This window comes from Pipistrellus hanaki (assembly GCF_964339955.1).
Source record: "Pipistrellus hanaki genome assembly, chromosome: 1".
NCBI classification, from domain to species: Eukaryota; Metazoa; Chordata; class Mammalia; order Chiroptera; family Vespertilionidae; genus Pipistrellus; species Pipistrellus hanaki.
This window is the reverse complement of record NC_140503.1, coordinates 9342792-9362865: the sequence shown is the minus strand read 5'-3', so window position 1 is coordinate 9362865 and position 20074 is coordinate 9342792. Positions and strand designations below refer to the sequence as shown.

Here is a 20074-nt window from a genome sequence, read left to right as displayed (position 1 = left end):
CCCAAGAGCTGATGGCATAGCCTCATTCCGGTGAGCAGGAGCAGCCACATTGCAAGACTCAGTGTGAACATGAAAACGTACAAAACAACATTAAGACTTCTGAGATGAGCTCAATGGTTGAGCATCAACCTATGAACCAGGAGGTCACAGTTCAATTCCCAGTTAGGTCACGTGCCCAGGTAGCAGGCTCAATCCCCAGTGTGGGGTGTGCAAGAGGCAGCCAATCAATAATTCTCTCTCATCATTGATGATTCTATTTCCCTCTCTCTCTCTGAAGTCAATAAAAACATATTAAAAAAAAAAAAAAAGAATTTCAAGATGGTGACAGCTTGGCCCAGGGCCCTTCTGTGTGACCACAGGGGGCCTGACGAGGTAGCAAAGGGTTGGTCATTCTGGACCCATTTGCACTGGCTAAGTTATGAGATTTCTGCGTTGTTTTATTCATTACCAATCATTATCATTCAAAAGCTCCAACCCTCATCCTTTTGAAGTTCTTTTTTTTTCTTTTCAGTGTGCAAATATAAATGGTTTCCAATGGCTATTATTCCAGTGTAAATATTCTTTAAAAAAAAATACACATATGTATGCCTAGTAAAATGCGAACGGAAGCTCTGCATAGGGAAAGACAACTTGTGCTCATTTGTTTTATTGACGTGTATAGACTTTGATAGATTGCATTACAACACTGACTGCTATATTTCTGATCAAGATTTCGTTCATGTTTACTCTAGGTTTTTTCTTCACAATGAAAACAGACTCGTGGCAGTGTTTAGTAACCAATATCAATTCGTTCCCATGGAATGACAGCTTTATTAAGCTAAGAATCTCAGGTCACACACAGAGCATTCACAGTGCAGGAGGTCACAGTTATTGAAAAGTAAAAAGCGGGATAAATAGATTTACTATTTACAACTTTTCGGCTCACTGATCCTGCTCCGTCCGAGGAGAGTGAACAAAGGTGGTAGCATTCGGCCCAGCACACCGAGATGTCATATGGGGGACTCAAGTGATGTCTAAGGGCCCCCAAAGTTCTTAGCTTGGGCTGTTTGTTTAGGGGTTTCTCTCTGGGCACAGGGCTCTCTGGTTCTATCTGCCTGCTATTGGGCAGGTCATGGCGGGGCCGCAGGAAGGTCACACGGCCGGCTCTGCAGAAATGGTGCCCAGCCCGCCTCCTGGGCATCCGGGCAGTGCGGGCCTCTCCTCTCCCCCACCTTCTCTTTGGCAGCTCCTGCCTCTGCTCCTGGGACTGGCCCCATCTGGCTGGCAGCCCTCTTTCCTCTCTAGGTAATCAAGGCTCTCTTTGTGTGCAGACACCGAGCATCCACTCCCGCTGGCAGCTGCTGGACCGGAGACACATGCAGAGGGCGCCTGCCAGGCAGAGTGCGCTCTGAACCGGACACCAGCCGTCCCGATGAGCAGTTCCCTGAGGAGACTCCCCAGGAGCCGGCCACAGCTCTCTCCACTGGCCCCCACATATGCTTAGGCCAAGCCACGTGGGGGCAGCTCCAGGAAGTGCCCTGCAGCTCAGAAGGGCACCTCTGGGGGTGAGGGCAGTGGTACCCCCGTGGCCAGAAAAAAACAAAACATTAAAATACCTGATCTGGAAAAACAGCTGCCTTGCTCACCCAGCCACCTTTCCTGGGAGGAGAGGCCTCGCTCCTCTGTTGAAGGGGCTTGGTGTCCGTCTGGACGTCTGGGAATCCCAAGGGGACCCTCCCTGTATTCCCCACCACGCAGCTAGAAGCAGAAGCTGCACACACTCTCTCTTGACAGCTTCAAACAAATTGTTCTGCAGCGGCGGCGGGGCGGGCAGGGCACAGACTTTCTCCGGGATTAAGGGTTCCGTTGGCCATGACTGTGGAAAAGCCCCAACCCACATGCCGCATAAAAAGCAACTGTTTGAATTCTGGCAGCGGTGGGAAGAGGTGTGGATCATGCCTGTATTTGCGATCAGGCTTTTACCCAAGCAGCAGCCAACCAGACCCACCGATCTACCGAAGGCCACACAGCCACGGCTGGACTTGCCTCCCCCGGTACAGGGAGTGTCTTCCACCCTCATCGCCCCTGTCCGTGCCAGGACGCCAGGCAGCGGGCATTCTCCTAGACCAGAGAGAGGGTTTCTCGGGCCCTGCCGCCAAGAGGGGGAAGGCTCCAGGACCTCTGCCGCTAGACAGACACTGAGAGGCGACAAGTAGCCTAGAAATACGTAGACAAAAGGTGATGCCAAGCCAGTCCCTGGAACCCGGAGCCATTTGTCATTGGAAAGCTAGAATTCTCTAACCCACATAAAAGCTCCAAGGCCACTCCTCTGGCTTTGCTGTTGGGACAGAAAAACCAGGTCCACCTGGGAGGCGGAAGAGGAGAAAAGCACCCCTCCCCCTGACTGCACGTGGCACCAGCTCCCCAGGGTCGGGCAGCGGGGACAGGCTGGGTGGGCCTTCTCCTCTCGGCCACCAGCCTGAAGTCAGTGCACAACCAGCGTCCCAATTTAGTCTTTCGTATTAAAAAGCAAATACAACCACCTAAATGCCCTTTGGAAATCTGTGCCCCTGCGGACCGTGCCCTCTGGGGGGGCTTCTCTGCAGCACAGCCCAGAGGTCCCCACCCACCAGGTTGGCAAGAGGCGGGGCTCAAAGTGAGCGGCAGAATCTGTCCCCCACTGTGTCCTCTGCCCTGTGGGCTGGGCCCATGGAAGGACCCACGTGACTGACAGGAGGAGGATTTACCGAGGGCTGAGGGGCCCTTCCCCATGCTTTGAGGAGCTGAGGGAGCCTTGAGGGGCGGCAGAGTGCAAAGCCAGAGAGAGCAGGTGCTCACATGTTGTGGGGGGCCCAGACACTCTGGGTGAATCCACAGGGAGAGAAAGGGAGGGAGGGAGGCAGGGAGGGAGGGGCTGGGGAGGCAGGGTGTTGGGTGAGGAGGGATGATGACTTCCTGCCACCCAAGAACACCCCAGAGAGCATTTTCAGAAACTTCTGGAAGTTCCTATGGGCACGATGTGACAATGAAGCTCCTAAGATGTGGGCCATCTCAGATGCCCTGCACACATCTGCTAACTGCCCGAAAGGGAGGCAGGCAGGCATGGAAGCCATGTTGGAGGCACTAGAACAAGCGTGTCAAACTCAAGGCCCGTGGGCCATATGCGGCCCATAACACGTGTTTTTGTGGCCCAGTCAATATAACGGTATGTAAGAAACATGTTAATAAGAATTTTGTAACTTAATTTTTACAATATCCTATTATATGTAATTATTAATAATGAACTACAACGCTTGCTAATGACCGGTTACTATAATCGTGTTGCATTCATTTCCCTTCCTCACCTTCCGCGCAGGTGCACCATTTCTCTCTGCTAATACCAGCAGCGAATATTTTAGTGGCCGATGGCCATGTCATTAGTCTTGGACTGACTTGTTTAGTGTACGCAACAGGAAATATTTTGCTTTTGGAGAAGAAAAACAGGTTTGTTTGCGTTACCCTTATTAATTTGTGCAGTTATTCAGTGTCCGGTAAGTTAATGTTCAAGAAAAAAATATTAATTTTTATTAAAATGTTCTATTTTTTTATGTTAACCATGACTCATTTATTTCAGCCCTTTGTATTCAGCATGTCTCTATTGAAATAAACCTACCTTTCTATGAAAATTGAAGCTTTTGTTTTCTTGCGGACCACATACACTTCAGCCTTATCTGGCCCGGGTGAGCCTTTGAGTGTGACATGCTTGCACTGGAGGGACTGGGAATATTTACATCATGGCACATGCGAACAGCCCCCTGACGATTGTCACCCCAACAGGCATGTGCTGGAGCTGTCACATTCTCCAGCTGGGGAGGGTCATGCCAGAGGGAACAGAGGTGGGTGGAAGGGGAGAGACCACGCCCAGCCCTCAGTGCCCTCAGGGTCAGGCTGGGGAGGGCACCATGCACCGAGGGGCACCAGCACCAGCTGCAGGGCTTGGCTACGCGCTCCCTGACTCCCGGGGGAAAGTCCCCAAACGTGACAAAAGTCCCCCGACCTCGCACTGCCCAGCACCGTGACCCACTAGGCCATTTCATACCTCCCAGTCCCTCTCACCTGTATGCACCCCACCCTCAGGACAGGGAGGGGCCCAGGGCTCAGGGAAGAGAAAGACCCAGAGGAAAGAAAGACCCACTCCCCCTGGTCCCAGCCTGGGGTGACTCTGGTGTCCCCGAGTGCTGGGCTCCTGCAGATACAACAAGGCTTTCACATCCTCATCCCGGGAAGAGGCCCTGGAGCCTGGCAGCCCAGGAGGAGGGGTCTCTGGTTGGGGTCTCCATGGCCGCCCTAAAGAGGTGTGCACACCGGGCCTGGGTTAGCTCGGAGGGCTGGTGCCCAATCAGCTGCTCAGGTCCGCAAAGGCCGGGGATTGACAGGCAGAGCGAGAAGTCGCCTTGACAGGTGGCGGCAGGAGCTGATGGAAACTCACCAGGGCAGCAAGGCCTGTGCCCAGGGATGGGTGGGTGGACAGACGGACGGACAGAAAACACAGAGGCCAGCTGATGGTGGCTCATGGGAAGGGTGGGAGGAATCTGACCCCCTCCCCCCACCATCCAAAATGCCCTCACCCATTCGTCTCTCTCTGCAGCTGACCCAGAACTTGCCTTCAGGGCCAGGTTCTCAAGACATCACACACCTTCCACTCGGGCTGGTCAGGGCGAATTCCAAACCAGCCATCAGAAGGAACACCTGCTCCTGCTTCCACAGACATTTTCTATCTGAGGGCAATTGTTTGTTTTCCTTTTCTGTTGCTCCCCCCCTCCCCCATTTCAAGAACTAAATTAAAAAAATTTTTAATTGCTTATTTTGGTAGCAGAGTAATTACCCCATGCTAATTAGCTTGGGGGAGAAAAGGGAGTATTCCTGCATGGGGCAAAAAGCATTATTTTAAAACGAAGGCCTAATTAATCAAGCAGTTGTTTAAACATGTGATGGAAAAATTTTTTGAAAAGAGACATTTTCACCTACAGTGTATATATCGTTTCCTAAGCGCGATAAATGCATCGGCGCTTTAAGGAGGTGACACTGGCACATTCAAGTCAAAAGAGAATTAACCAGGAGTGCTCTGCATGTTAAACACATTGTTGTTAGTCTCAAACGCTAACTGCAGTGTACTTCATAAACGCGGGAGGATTCCGCTGAGGAAAAGGCCGGTACCTAGGATGCATTCTCTGAACACGATACACGCGTTCAGACCAGTGACACCGGCAGGGATAGCATTCTGGGGCCATGCCATGTGGCCTGCGCCTTGCAGCTGAAACTATTTCCCTTTATCAGGAAACATGTAGAGAGGTTGGATAGGGTACGAGCTGGGGCACCCAGGAATCAAGTGAACATCTGATGGAGTTTTAACTCAAATGATAAAAACCAACCACAAGGGCAAAATCATACTTACACCTGCACAGCCTGACCCCCCATTCCCCAAGGATCGCCACCCCACTGGACTGGCGGAGCCACAGTGGGTGGCAATCTGGAGTTCAGTCCCTGCTCTGCTACTTACTGTGACCTAGAGTCACTTCTCCAAGACCAATTTTTCCGTTAAAAGGGAGAAAAATCCCTACTTATGTAACGGGGGGAGGAAGAGAAGGGGGTTGAGAATGAAGATAAGAGACAGATGCGCTTTGAAACCCAATGGGTCTGTAAAGATGGAGGCCCCGGGCCAGCTGCTAGGATGCTAGGAGGACAGAGTGTCTGGGACCCCCGGGACCCCTTGCATCTTAAGTTAATACCGATGACCTATGGCCTCCTCAGCCTCCCACTTAGCTAATTTCTTAGGAAAATCACCTTTATCCTCAACTTGAAGACCACGGAGACCCCCCCATCTAGACAGAGCAGCAAAGAGAAGCCTTCATGTGGTGTAGCTGCTAACGCTGCTATCAATCCAGGAGGGAAGCCTGGAGGCGGAGTCCAGGCCCAGCGTAGGCTCGTGCTCACTGAAAGGACACACGCTCGAACACTTCCTCCTGCTGAAATCCGAGAGGCCTTAGAGAGCTCAGCCCCGAACCCCACCTTGGGTCCCAACTGCTGTGTGTCTGGAAGGAATCGGCCACTGGATTTCACCCCACCACCACCGTGAGTCATCACTAAAAACCTTCCTTCCTCTCGCCACCTCGGGTGATTCCCACTCAGTCTTCCGTGCAAAACAGCTTCCTGTTAAAAGTGCATCGAATCGGACAGACGCCTGCGATAGGAACATTACAAAAATAAGAATACCTCTGTACATACAAAATGAATTGTGCTCTCTTTTCAGAAACCACAAATGGTTTGTGTTCATAAACCTTTTTAATATATATATATATTTGAGAGCCCGGAAGCAATCGGAAATGAATATTTCTCTATCGTTGAGTCAGCCTCCCGCCCTTGGCCTTTCCCGTGTAGCAAGCTGTGAAGGTTCAAGAAACTTAGCTCTAACCATTCCAAGCCCTGGTTCCGGGATCTCTCTCTTCTGGTTGTGAACCGAACGCAGGCCCACCCCTTCCCACTCTGTGCGCGATGAGATCTGCTGGGCGGATCAGCAATTGGGTCTTCTTTCGACGGAGTGGTTCTGAGAGTCGGGCATGAACAGAGTGACGACAAACCCCAGGGGACCTCGCACTGCCTCGCACGGAAGGTCCGGAACGTATGGCTGTGAACCACGAGCTCCGCCTCTGCATCAGCGCCCGTTTCGAGGTTTGTCTCTCACTCCTTCCCGAGCTCCTAGCCACGTGTGTCAGCGTGTTCACACACCACCACACGCACAGGGCCCGTTCTCCATGAGTGTTACCGTGCTGGTCCCCATTTCAAGTGTGATGTCCTGCAGGACATTTCATTCTCAATAGATCATTGCTCGTTCTCCGAATGCATCAGTACAAGGAGGAGAATATTGTGTTCTTGTTTTCTCGCTTCTGCCGTAAAAACAACGATAAACAAACCTGAAAAGCTGTTCCCCTTCTCCCAGTTGGTCTGGAGAAAAGGGTAGGGTGTCTGCCGTCACAGCCTCACACGCCTGGCAGGAGGAGGCCCCTGCTCCAGCGGAAGTCAGCTCTCCTTCCCTTTGCAGCAAACGTTGCCTAAGCGACGCCCCACTCTGGCCCGGAGGAGACACTGGAGGACAACACTGCCATTTTGCAGGTGCCCCAGGAGACGTCACTGTCACCGATCCCCCTCATCTCTCAGGAACGGAAAGACAAACCGCACCCAGAAGTCCTTCTGACCCAAGTGTCCCAGAGACGGGGCACGAGCCACACACCTGTGACCACAAAGATGCTCAAATAGCGACCCCTGCCTCTGGCCTTCTGGGGGGCAGAACTAGCTCCGAGGAGGAGGAGGAGGAGGAGGAGGAGGATGCCCGGCAGCCTGGCCCGGGGCCCAAGACCACGATGGCTCTTCCTTCCAGTGTGAGAAAAGACAGCGGCGCTGCCCGAGCCGGGGACGCGCGGGGGAGGGGGCGCGGGGAGGACCTAGGCCGGCGTCCATACAGCTCCCGGCGGGCGGCCCCCCTTTAGTCGTCTTCTCGGCACATGGGCAGGTTGACGAAGGTGAAGACGTTGAACTCGATCATGATGGAGAAGCACAGGAAGATGGCGTAGAGGACCAGCACGTAGACGCCCAGCTTCCAGTCCAGCCTCCATTTGTTGAGATGGATGCCCAGGACCTGGCGGGAGAGAGGGCGGCGGTTGGGTGGGTGGAGGGGGGGTGGGGGGGCAGAGAGATACAGACAAAAGGCCTCTGTACCGGGAAACCCTGTCACTTCCTCCAAAGTGCGGGCTGGAGCAGAGGGGTGATGCTTGCAGGCTTCAGACTTGTCCACGCCAGGCGAGACCCCGGCCCGGCCTGGCCCTGGGGGACACACGCTAGCTGCCCGCAGGGAACAGGCCCTCCTCATCCCAGCCTTCATCAACTACATCTTCGGCCAGGTCCTCCCTTTGCTTCAGAACTTGGTAGCCTCGGCCTCCTTCAGCGAAACTTCCAAGGCTCCTGTTGGCCCACTTCAGCTTGGACTGCCTTCTCCTACGTGTGCATGTGTGTGCGTGCATGTGTGTGTGTGTTTGGAGGGACAGTTTGGAGCACACCCTCATTCTAAATCCACACCTCCCTGGCAGGGCTTTCAAACACTCATAAGTGACCGGGTAGATCCGACATCATGAAGCATGAGGCTTTTTTTTTTTTTTTTTTTTTTTTTTTTTTTTTTTAAATGTAAGAACTCACGGTGAGCGCCACGGAGCCCAGCAGCAACACCACGGAGTAGACCAGGCCCCGGCTGTTGATCTTCACCTGCAGAAAAAAACACAGCCTGACTCTGCGGGCTGCTCAGGGCCCATCCGTCTGCAAGCCCAGCGCATCCCCTCCCCCACCCGAAAGCCTGTCCCAGGTGAGCAGGGGGCTGTGGGCCGTCAGCTGACTGTGGATCGAGTCTGGACTCTGCTTGTCTGAGGGAAGGACCAGGAGGGGGCAGGCCGGGCAGTGGCTGACAGACGGGGCAAAAGCACCGATGAGGCTGGGCTCAGGGGCTTCCCTTGCAGGCCCCCTCAGGCTGCTCTGGAGGCCTTTGTGGAAAGTGGGCACTGGGTGCCAAGGAGAAGTATGGCTCCCCGTGCCCTCGGCTGGGAAAGGCCCACAGCACCCTCATTCCCGTGCCCGGTGTCTGGCTCGCTTGCTGAGGAGCCGCGGGAACTTACTGTGGATCCGTAATTGATCACCATGGTCTGCAGCCCCCACGGGATGCCCAGGCCCACGAGGATGTCGAACACGTTGCTCCCGATGGTATTGGAGACCGCCATGTCGCCCAGGCCTGCAGGGGGCAACGGCCACGGGTCATCCAAGAGGAGCAGGTCATGGGGAACCCTTGTTCTTCCCCTAAACTGCTCTGTCAGCGCCAGTCCTTCCAGGCCCCACGTTGCTAAGCCCTTCTTCCGAGATCCAAGACCCAGCCCTCAGGGAGTCTGCAGGGGCCTGGGATGGGCTGAAGGGTGACCCCAAGGCTCATATGCTGGAGTCCTAATTCCTAAGGCCGTGGTCGGCAAACTGCGGCTTGTGAGCCACACGTGGCTCTTTGGCCCCTTGAGTGTGGCTCTTCCACAAAACACCACGGCCTGGGGAGTCTATCTTGAAGAAGTGGCGTTAGAAGAAGTTTAAGTTTAAAAAAATGTGTCTCTCAAAAGAAATTTCAATCATTGTACTGTTGACATTTGGCTCTGTGGACTAATGAGTTTGCCGACCACTGGCCTAGGGCCTCAGAATGTGAGCTGGTTCAGAGACAGGGTCTCTGCAGAGATAACCGAAGTGAGGTCACGAGGGTGGGCCCCAATCCAACAGGACTGGTTTCCGTAGGAAAAGGGGAAGCGTGGACACAGACAGCGCAGGGAGCACGGCATGGGGACCTGAAGGTGGTCATCTACAAGGCAAGGACAGAGGCCTGGGACAGGTGCTCCCTCGCAGCCCCCAGCGAGGAGGCGAGCACCAGCTGGCCAGGTGGACGGTGTAATGAGGGAGGGAGGAGAGGACGAGGCCGCTCAGCCGGGCCGGCTGCCCGCTCTGCCCGGGCTGCCCCAGGAAAATCTCTGGCCGGGCTCGCTTCCGAATGTGAGGAACGCCAGACCCCCGTCTCCTCTCTCCAGAGCCACCTTCCCCACTGGGCGCCTCTGTCCTCCCCCGTCTGCTCTGAGATTTCACCCCATAGTCACAGCCCTGGCCCCCAGGCTTTCCAACTGTCCCCCACGGAGGGAGGCCTGCGGGAGTCCGCGCTGGACAGCAGCAGACACCAACGCTGGCTCTTGGGTTCCGCCCGCAGAGAGCACGCAGGCCCTGCTCCCCTGGCTCCACACGTGCCGTGGGGCAAGCCCCAGAGAAACGACCGAACGAGCCAGAACACTGCACACGTTCCAGAACATCGAAGAAGCAGAGGGAAACAGCTGGAGGTACAGGACACCCCCGCCCCCGCCTTCCTGGGACCAGAACATTCCTCGTTACTGCCTCGTTAGCTAGAAGCAGGCTGGGCTTCCGCCGGCTGGTATGGCTCAGTGGTTGAGCATCAAATATGAACCAGGAGGTCACGGTTTGATTCCGTCACGGCTCAGACCCTGGTTGTGGGCTTGATCCCCAGTGGGGGGCGTGCAGGAGGCAGCGGATCAATGATTCTCCCTCATCATTGATGTTTCTATCTCTCCCTCTCCCTTCCTCTTGCTGAAATCAATTTAAAAATATTAAAAAACAACATCAATAACAAAACACACAACGAAGTCTGGGCTTCGGCCCTGTGTAATCTCACATTGGGGATTTCAGAACAAGTTCATTTTTATACAACTGCAGGCATGCAAATGCTTCTCCAGGCCTGGAGTGCATCCCGGGAGCATTCTCCCCACGGGTGGAGCCCGACACGTGTTTTCCAGCCGTCAGTTTCCTCCAGGGCTGAGGGCACTGCACGCCCTAAGAGCTGGGAGCTGTCACTGGGGCGGGATGAGGGGCTGCAGCGTGGGGCCGATGGTGCGGGAGCTGAGATGCGACAGGTACCTTGTCTCGCCACGATCAAGCTGGCCATGCAGTCTGGAACGCTGGTGCCCGCCGCCAGGAAAGTGATGCCCATGATGACGTCGGGGATCCCAAACGTGTACCCGATAATAGTCACCTGCAGGAGGGGGGGTGCTGCTTGTCCTGAGGGCTTTTCACTTGGACACAGTCCTGCTGTGACCAATGACAAAGCCCCGAACAGGGTTTTGTTTTAAAAACATCTTACGTTGCCCTGACCGGGTTGGCTCAGTGGATAGAGCGTTGGCCTGTGGACTCAAGGGTCCTAGGTTCGATTCCGGTCAAGGGCATATACCTTGGATGCAGGCACATCCCCAGTAGGGGGTGTGCAAGAGGTAGCTAATCGATGTTTCTAACTCTCTATCCCTCTCTCTTCCTCTCTGTAAAAACTCAATAAAATATATTAAAAATAAGTAAACAAATAAATAACATCTTATGAGTGTTCTTCTCTACCCCCCCCCCCCCCTTATAGGAGTAATATGCATTTTGGGGAGTGTCACCAGGAGGGCAGGATGTCCTTGTCTCAGAGCGCAGGGCAGAGCACACACGAACTGGCCTGCTTGGGCTGAGCAAGAAGAGACTCTGAGGAGGCCTGACCCACCGGCGCTTCACCCGCGTGGCCACGAAGGCCTTCGCAAGCACAGCAGGCTGTGGCTGACGGGTTTTAAGGTCGTACCCGACGTCACACACCCAGGACCTGGGTTATCCTCCGTTCCTGGGGATGACTCCATTTTCTTTCTCCAATCATCTTACTACCTCGCTGAGAACTTGAAGGATGGAAGGACAAAGGAAGGGTGTGTGTGTGTGTGTTTAAGTGTGTGTGTGTGTGTGTGTGTGTGTGTGTGCACTCTGTCCAGGTGTTCAGGAGCAAAGATGCTACCAACTGTCGCTTTGCCCTGGGACCTCCCTCTCCTTCCAGAGGCTCAGTCTTCTCTTGTCCTCTGTCTCCCCAGCTGTGCCAAGGTGCCAGCCAGGATGATCCATTTAGATGTCCCTCCGTTTTGACACGTTCAATAATTTTTTTTTTATTGTCTAAAGTTTTACATAGTTTTATTGTCTTTTCCCCCAATTGACTACCCTCAGCCATTCCCACCCCGGGCAAGCCCCCACTGCCCCAGTGTCTGTGTCCATTAGTTATGCTAATATGCATGCATGCAAGTTCTTCGGTTGCTCTCTAACTGACCCCTCTCCCCTGCTATTGGTCGCTGAATCTATTCTTGTTTATCAAGTTATATTGATCATTATATCCCACATGGAGTGAGATCATGTGATATTTATCTTTCTCCGACTGGCTAATTTCGCTTAGCATAATGCTCTCCAGTTCCATCCATGCTGCTGCAAATTGTAAAAGTTTCTTCTTTTTTATAGTGTTGCAGCATAGTATTCCACTGTGTAGATGTACCACAGTTTTTCAATCCACTCATCTGCTGATGGGCACTTGGGCTGTTTCCAAATCTTAGCTATTGTAAATTGTGCTGCTATGAACACAGGTGCATGTATCTTTTCTGATGGGTGTTTCTGGTTTCTTGGAACATTCATTCAATAATTTGTTCCCCCAAAGGGCTGCACATCTTGCTTGGGTAGAAATTAGGCTAACATGGGGCCTGGCCTGGTGGCTCGGTTGGTTGTAGCATCATCTGTACACCAACAGGTCATGGGGTTGATTCTCAGTCAGGGCACATACACAGGTTGCGGGTTTGATCTCAGACAACTGATCAGGTTTCTCACATTGGTGTTTCTCGCTCTAATAATAATAATAATAATAATAATAATAATAAAAATATATATCCTCAAGTGAGGATAAAAAAAGAAACGAGGCTACCCCGTGGTACTCCACTATTGTCTGTAGTGGAAATTCCCTTAAACGAAGGTCAGCTGTAGTCCACAGCCGCAGGGGAGAGGCCTGAGCAAGGAGGGTCCTCGGACGTCCGCCAGGCCGTTTGCTAAGACTCTGCTTTCAGAAGTGGGGGTGGGGCAGACTAGAAGGGGTCAATGGGGGAAAAAGGGGGACATATATACTTTCAACAATAAAGATTTAATTTAAAAAAGTGGGGGTGGTAGAGTTACTAAGTGTCCAAACTCACTGCTGGGCACTTCCCTAAGTCTCATGGAACCTAAGGGGAAAAACGAGGGTTCAAATCCACTGCCATGTGACCCCCTCAGTCCACCTTTCCCCATCACGCTGCTCCCCTCCGGCTGAGGGAGCGGTGGCCCTTCTGCCTCTGAAACCAAGGCTCGCTCGCCCTTTCGGCAGCAGCACCTGGTGTGAGGAGGGGGAACCCTGCCAGTGAGCTCCACAACAGAAATGCAGCCATCCTGCACCGCGTCTGCTCTGTGTGCTCCTGGCCTCCCCACATGGAAGGAGGAGGGAGGAGGGGGGGATAGGGGAAAGAAGGAGGGAGAAAAGATGGAAGAGGGCAAAGAAAGGAAGGACCCTATAAGGGAGTCCGTGGTAGCCCAGCCAGTGAAGGTTTACTGAGAGCTGTGATGCGTGGCCGGAGGAGCTCACCAGGACCTATGCCCGGGCCTCTCCACCTGCAAAACTCCAGCTCAAACGGCACTGAAAATTCCAGCAATAAACTGAGAGGCAGTTCAGGACGGTGGGTTGAGATCATGGACTCAGGAGAACAACAGATCAGGGCTCTAATCCCAACCTAGAACTCACTAATGTGTAACTAATTGTGTTATTAGGTGCTAACTGTGTAACTAACTGGGCAAATTACTCAATCTCCCTGCCTCAGTTTCTTCATCTGTAAAATGCACATCATAGAAATGGTTGTTATGAGGACTAAGAGAGTTTATATACAGTCTGTACATGTGCCTGAACACAGAGGGGGAGAGGAACAGCCCTTGGCAAGGAGCATAGAAGGGCTGCTTGCATTCATCTCGCACTAACTCCAGTCTCCCTCACATTCCCCAGGGACCCTGGAAAGGACGGGGGCTTAGGGATGAGCTCTCTAGAGCTCTTCAGTGACATCTTCAAGGGATCAGGCCCAGTCCTTGACTTCCAGTCCATGCCATCCCCGCCATATTATCTGCCCATCCTGCCGGGTGCAAAGGCTCATCTCCATCCTGCCATGCCTGCAATGCATGCAAGTGCCACACTGTATCTGTCTGGGCATCCCTGGTGCAAAGCTCAGCAACATGCACCTCTGCCAATACCCCTTCTCACTGAAAAATAAGCCAAGGTCAGGGGGGGGGGGCAACTAGCTCAAGGTGGCACAGCAGTGCCTGAGTTCACTCTCCCGCCTCTAGCAGGTGCTGGGCAGAGGCTGTCTGTCCGGTCCACCCGGCCCCCGCCACTCACCAGCCACACCATTAGGTAGGAGAAGACGGCGATCCACAGCGTGGCGGTGAGGAAGGTGACCATGAAGAACTTCTCCCAGCGCGGCTTGCTGCAGTTGGGGATGGTGACGCACAGGAGGAAGATGAGTGGCCAGGTGAACACCCACTTGGCTTTGTCCCCGCTTGCCTCTGCCAGGGGACGGGACAGAGCAAGAAGGGAAGAGACAGAAGCACACACAGGGTTACACACCTGTCAGTCTACCTGTCTGTCTATTTATTTCAAGTCAAACAAGAGAATGCTGCCAATGTGACTCTGAGCAGCTGATCTCATAGCATCACATACCTCCATAAGGTCACCGCAAACGTGCTCTTAGCAACACAACCCATTAAGTATGTGTTGATTGGATAACTTCAGTCGGTCCAAATCCTTCAGCGTAAGGAAAATGAGACCCCGAGTGGGAACAGACGTGCCCAGGTTAGCAGAGATGGGGATGTGGAATTTGGATGGGCTTTGGAATCAGACAGACCTGGGTTGGCATTTAAATGGCCTGAAGGAATCTCATCAACTCTCCTCTGATAATAACAGCTGCAGTAACAATAACAACATAATATTCAATGCATGAAATATTTGCTATGTGTACCAGGCCCAGTGCTAAGTTCTTTTTCTTTAATAGTGTCTCCATCTGTTCAATGGGAACATTCTCTCTTGGTTGTGGCTAGAAAGACATGATACGATGTATGTAACACACTCCCACGTACACAAAACACTCAGCAAAGAGAGAGCCAGCCTGGCACACGGTAGGTACTCTGGAAATTTCAGCTTCTTTGCTCCAAGATTACACACTCAGCCCTCAGCAGGTGCAAGACTAAAATGCGGGCGTCCTGGCTGGCGGGTATGACCTCACTGGCTGCTACCAAATGAATCCACAAAGACGTCTCCAAAAACCACCAAGTACAAGCGTGGTGTGCTTCATGATCCACTGGGCATGGTGTGCATAGGCAGGCACAGAACCAGCTCCTGGGTGATGCCACTGAAATGTGGAGGGGACCTCGAAAATGCTCTGCTCCATAGAGGCAGCGAAAAAACTGGCCAAAATGGTCACAATCCACCCTTTTCAGACCTTTCGAAACTAACCAAAGACTTGCAGCAATCCAAGGAGTGTTTCCTTAAGAATACTGACTGGGTCTCAGTAAGAACAGCGAGCTCTGTGGTGTTTTAACTTGCCCTGTTTCCATTCCCTCTCACCAGCTCTGCAGAAGCCTTGAAGACAGCAGCCGGGACCCCACTGGAGGGCGCAGGAGAAGGATGTATTTGGGGGCATCCTTCCAAGTCCATTCCCAGAGAAGGGGCATTATTTGACCTGCAATCTTGGAAGGTCCCGCTTTCAGGGCTGTCCTTTTTGCTGAACCAGAGTTCAGCCAATGTGAATAGCCTCTTCCTTGGGGCATTTGTTGAAAACAATCAGAGGCCATGGTTGAGCATCATACTGCTGAAGGTAGTGGGTAACAGGACAGACAAGTGTGAACCAAAAAACATACAAGGAAAAGCTGGGGAATGTGGTATCTATGGAGGGCTTCGCAAAGCTCCTACATATTTCTGGGAATCTAAAAACCACAAGCATGTGTAGGGCTGTGTCAAGGATTATTTGAATGCTCAGGAAAAGCTTGAGAATGCTCTAAGCTTTCACCCTGACCTAATGTTGAGGCTCTGAGCGAGGAAGAAGTAAAGGCTGTAGTGGTGTTGTAAACGGCCTGCTTGAGTATTTCCCCAAATACACAGAACCCATCAGAGATGACTCGGAGAATCAGTGGATCCAGACACCTCAGGAAATCCCTGCGCAATCATTAGATAACCCTGTGCTAACCTAGCAGATATTTCAGTGACCACACGCAACAATAAAAAGTACAAGCTTTATGGAATTATTTGAGAAAAGTCACCAAACAAAAGACAACAATAAATTACAACAATAAGCAGACTTGAAGGGAGAAGAGTATGCTTTCTAGAGTTGTCAAATTATATTATTCTAAATGTCCAACAACAATAAAAAACAACAATTTAGGAGACATGCAAAGAAACAAGAAAGGACAGCCCATGCACAGAGGGAAAAAAGCAGTCATTAAGAACTATCTCTGAGAATTTCAAGACACTGGATTTACTAGACAAAGACTTTAAATCAGATATTTTAAAATATGCACAAAGAAGTTTTTTTTTAAATGCCTAAAAAATGAAAGGAAAGTATGAGAATAATTTATCATCATAGAATATCGAATAAAAAAGTAAAAAGTATGAAAGAGTCAAAAGAATTCTGGAATTGAAAAGTACAATAACTAAAATGAAAAATTTACTAGAGAGGCCCAACAGTAGATTTGAGTAGGAAGAAGAAAAATATCATCAGCCTTGAAGTAGGTCAATTATCTTGTCTCAGGAACAGAAAGAAAAAGAATAAAAAGAAATGAACAGTGTCTCAGAGACCTATGGCACACCATCAAACATGTCAACATGGGCTCAATGAGGGTGCCAGGCAGAGAGGAGAGAGAATAGGGGAAGGAAGAATACTTGAAGACTCATATTAAAAAACTCCCCAAATCTGATGGAAAACCTTAATATCTACTTTCAAGAATACCCATCTGCCAAAACCGGTTTGGCTCAGTGGATAGAGCATTGGTCTGCGGACTGGAAGGTCCCAGGTTCGATTCCGGTCAAGGGCATGTACATTGGTTGCGGGAACATCCCTGGTGTGGGGTGTGCAAGAGGCAGCTGGTCGATGTCTCTCTTCCATCGATGTTTCTAGCTCTCTAGCTCTCTCCTCTCCCTTCCTCTCTGTAAAAAAATCAATAAAATATATTAAAAAAAAAAAAAGAATACACATTCATCTCAAATTCACATGGAACACTTTCCAGATTAAATGACGTTACATCATAAAACAAGCATCAAGGAGTTTAAAAGGATTTAAATCATGCCTAGTATGTTCTATAATCATTCCACCATGGAAAGAAATTAGAAATCAATAGCAGAAGAGAAATTGGAAGATTCACCAATATGCGGAAATTAAATAACACACTTCTTAATAACCAATGGATCAAAGATGAAATCACAAGGGAAATTAGAAAATACTTTGAGATGAATGAAAATAACAACACCACATACCAAAACCTCTGAGATGCAGTTAAAGTAGTACTTAGAACTTTATAGCTGGAAATGACTATATTAAAGATCTTAAATCAGTGACCTAATTTCTTCCTTAAGAAACAAAAATGGGAGAGCAAATTGAATCCAAAGAAAACAGAAAGAAGGAAATAATTAAGATTGAAGTGGAAATAAGTGAAAAAGAAAATTAAAAAATGAAAGAATCAATGAAACTAAAGGTTGGTTGTTTAAAAAGATCAACACAATTGCCGAAACCGGTTTGGCTCAATGAATAGAGCATAGGCTTGGGGACTAAAGGGTCCCGGGTTCGATTCCGGTCAGGGGCGTGTACCTTGGTTGCGGGCATATCCCCAGTAGGGGGTGTGCAAGAGGTAGCTGATCGATGACTCTCTCTCATCGATGTTTCTAACTCTCTCTCTCCCTTCTTCTCTGTACAAAATCAATAAAATATATTTAAAATAAATAAATAAATAAATAAATAAATAAATAATAAAAAGATCAACACAATTGACAAACCTTTAGCCAAAATAACCAAGCAAAAAAAGAGAAAAGATTCAAATTACTAAAATCAGCAATGAGAGGGGGTCATCACTTTGAACCTCAGAGAAATAAAAAGAATTATTAAGGAATATGATGAACAATTGTGCCTAAGGAATTAGATTATGTAGGTACAACAAACAAAATTCTACAAAGACAGGAACTTATCCAAACTGACTAAAGAAGATAGAAAAACTGGATAGATTTATAATAAGAGATTGACATAGTAATAATAAAAAAATAAAAATAAAAAACTTCCTTTAAAGTAAAGCCAGGGCCAGATGGCTTCCTGGTGATTTCTACCAAATGTTTAAAGGAGAATCAGCATGAATCCTTCAAATATTCTTCCAAAAGATAGAAGGAGAGGGAACATTTCCAAGCGCTCTCTATGAAGCCACTGTTACCCTGATATCAAAGCCAGACACCAAGAGGACAGAAAACGGCAGACCAATATCCCTTATGAAGACATGCAAAAACCCTTCACAAAATTCTGGGAAATGGAATCCAATAACATATAAAAATGATTATACATCTGGACCGAGTGGTCTTATCACAGGAATACAAGCTTGGTTCAACATATGAAACTTAACCCATCCAATATACCAGGGTAATACAATAATGGGCAAAACTGCAATCATGTCCATCGAGGCAAAAAAGGCATTTGACAAAAACTAACGCCTTTTCATCATAAAACACTCAATGATCTAGAAATAGAAGATAATTTCCTCAATTCGGTAAGGGGCATCTACAATGAACCCACAGTTAACATCATACTTAATGGTGAAAGACTGAAAGCTTTCAACAGGTGAGGCTATCTGCTCTCACCCTTTAGACTAGCTCAGCATTGTGTGGAAGGTTTAGCTGGGGAAACTAGGCAAGAAAAAAATACACGTAAAAGTCACTCAGATTAGAGAGAAAGAAGGAAAAGTATCCCTATTTGTAGATGGCATGGCCTTATATAAAGAAAATTCCAAGTAATACATACACAAAAAATAATTGGAACTACAAAGAAGGTCAGCCAAGTTGCAAGATACAAGATCAATATACAAAATCCAGGTGTACTTCTGTACAGTAGAAATGACCAATCCAAAAATGAAATTAAGGAGATAATTTACCAAAGCATCAAAAAGAAAAAAATGTTTATGAATCTGTGCAACAAGAGAAGTACATGATTTACATGCTGAAAATTATCAAATGTCATTGAAGAAAATTTGAGACAAACTAAATACATGGAAAGACGTACTGTACAGGGATCAAAAGACTTAATGTTAAGATGGAAATAGTCCCCAAACTGATCTACAGATATATATATATATATATATATATATATATATATATATATATATATATATCCCCTATTAAAATTCCAGCTCTTTTTGCAGAAATTGATAAGCTGATTCTAATATTATTATGAAAATGCAAGGGAACCAGAATAGCCAAACCCATTTGAAAAAAGAACAAAGTTAGGAGCTCTCTGGCTTAAACCTGCCTGAATTGGGTTTTTCTAACATTAAGTGAGTCTGAACTAATTCATGGTTTCATTGCTAACAGGGTCCGGGGCTACTGGGGTAATGGAACAGTGTCCATACCCAGGGACATCGTTCCAACACCACCAGGAGCCCCTTCTGGTCAGAGACATCTGAGAAGTGCTCCTGTCATGGCTCTGATAAACATGCAAACATCAGCAAGAGGAAAAAGCGCTGCTATTGTTCTTTCCCTAAGCTTTCAGAGTTCTCTTTTGAAGTAGAAAATGACAATTTAATTATGTAAAAAGATCTTTAAAATGAACTGTAACAAAACAGATGACTAATCACGGTGAAGGATAAATTATGAACAGATGCAGCTGCTTGCGAAAAACTTCAAACAAATTAGCTTGGACAGTCAACTAACTAGACAGTCCAACGAAGGGAGTGGTTGGTTAACTTGAGGCGCGTGGAGAAGTGGGTGTCCCTGGACGCTGTCAAGTAGATACTCACGGACCCTGGACCTAGGGTTTTCGTGATCTAGAAAGCATAGCTCCAGACCAGTGGTTCTCAAACCTGAATATAAATCAGAACTCCCTGCAGAGCTTGTTACAGCCCCAGAGCTAATGATCTGGCAGGTGAAATGGGGGTTTGGGGGAGGAGGGAGGGAGAGGCCCAATAATTTGCATTTCTAATAGGATCCCAGGTCTTGGTAATGCTATTCTCTTGGAACCACATTTTTGAGAATCACCAGTTTAGATGAACTCCATTTAAAAACAACTATGATTAACATATCGTCAAATTTACCTGCTTAAACGTACATGGCTTTTAGCAAATTAGAAGGCTGTGCAATTATCACCACACTGTAATTCTGAAGACTCTCATCACCCTCCAGAAAAACCCCATACCCATTAAGCTTTCACCCCCCATTCCCTCTCCTCACTCAGACTCTGGCAACCACTCATCTACCTGTGTCTGTAGACTTGACTACTTTGGACATTCCATTGTGTCTGGCTTCTTTCAGACACCATATGTCTGCAAAGTGCACCCACGCTGTAGCATATATCAGTCCTGCATTCCCTTTTATGGATGAATAACCATCCACTTTATGGATGTGCCC

General features: G+C 49.3%; 1 protein-coding gene across 2 annotated transcripts in view; it reads right to left on the bottom strand.

Moving 5' to 3' along the window:
- Positions 1 to 6229: 6229 nt before the first annotated feature.
- Positions 6230 to 20074, bottom strand: part of SLC24A4 (solute carrier family 24 member 4) — a 110274-nt gene continuing 96429 nt past the window's right edge. Inside the window, exons 13-17 of one of the 2 annotated variants that reach the window (XM_084884075.1) lie at positions 13829 to 13995; positions 10507 to 10621; positions 8676 to 8788; positions 8206 to 8271; positions 6230 to 7651 (exon numbers count right to left, since the gene is read on the bottom strand). In XM_084884075.1, coding sequence (XP_084740201.1) covers positions 7499 to 7651; positions 8206 to 8271; positions 8676 to 8788; positions 10507 to 10621; positions 13829 to 13995 — 614 coding nt within the window. In that variant the 3' untranslated portion in view covers positions 6230 to 7498. The remainder of the gene's footprint in view (positions 7652 to 8205; positions 8272 to 8675; positions 8789 to 10506; positions 10622 to 13828; positions 13996 to 20074) is intronic. The other variant, XM_084884076.1, reaches the window with a different exon arrangement.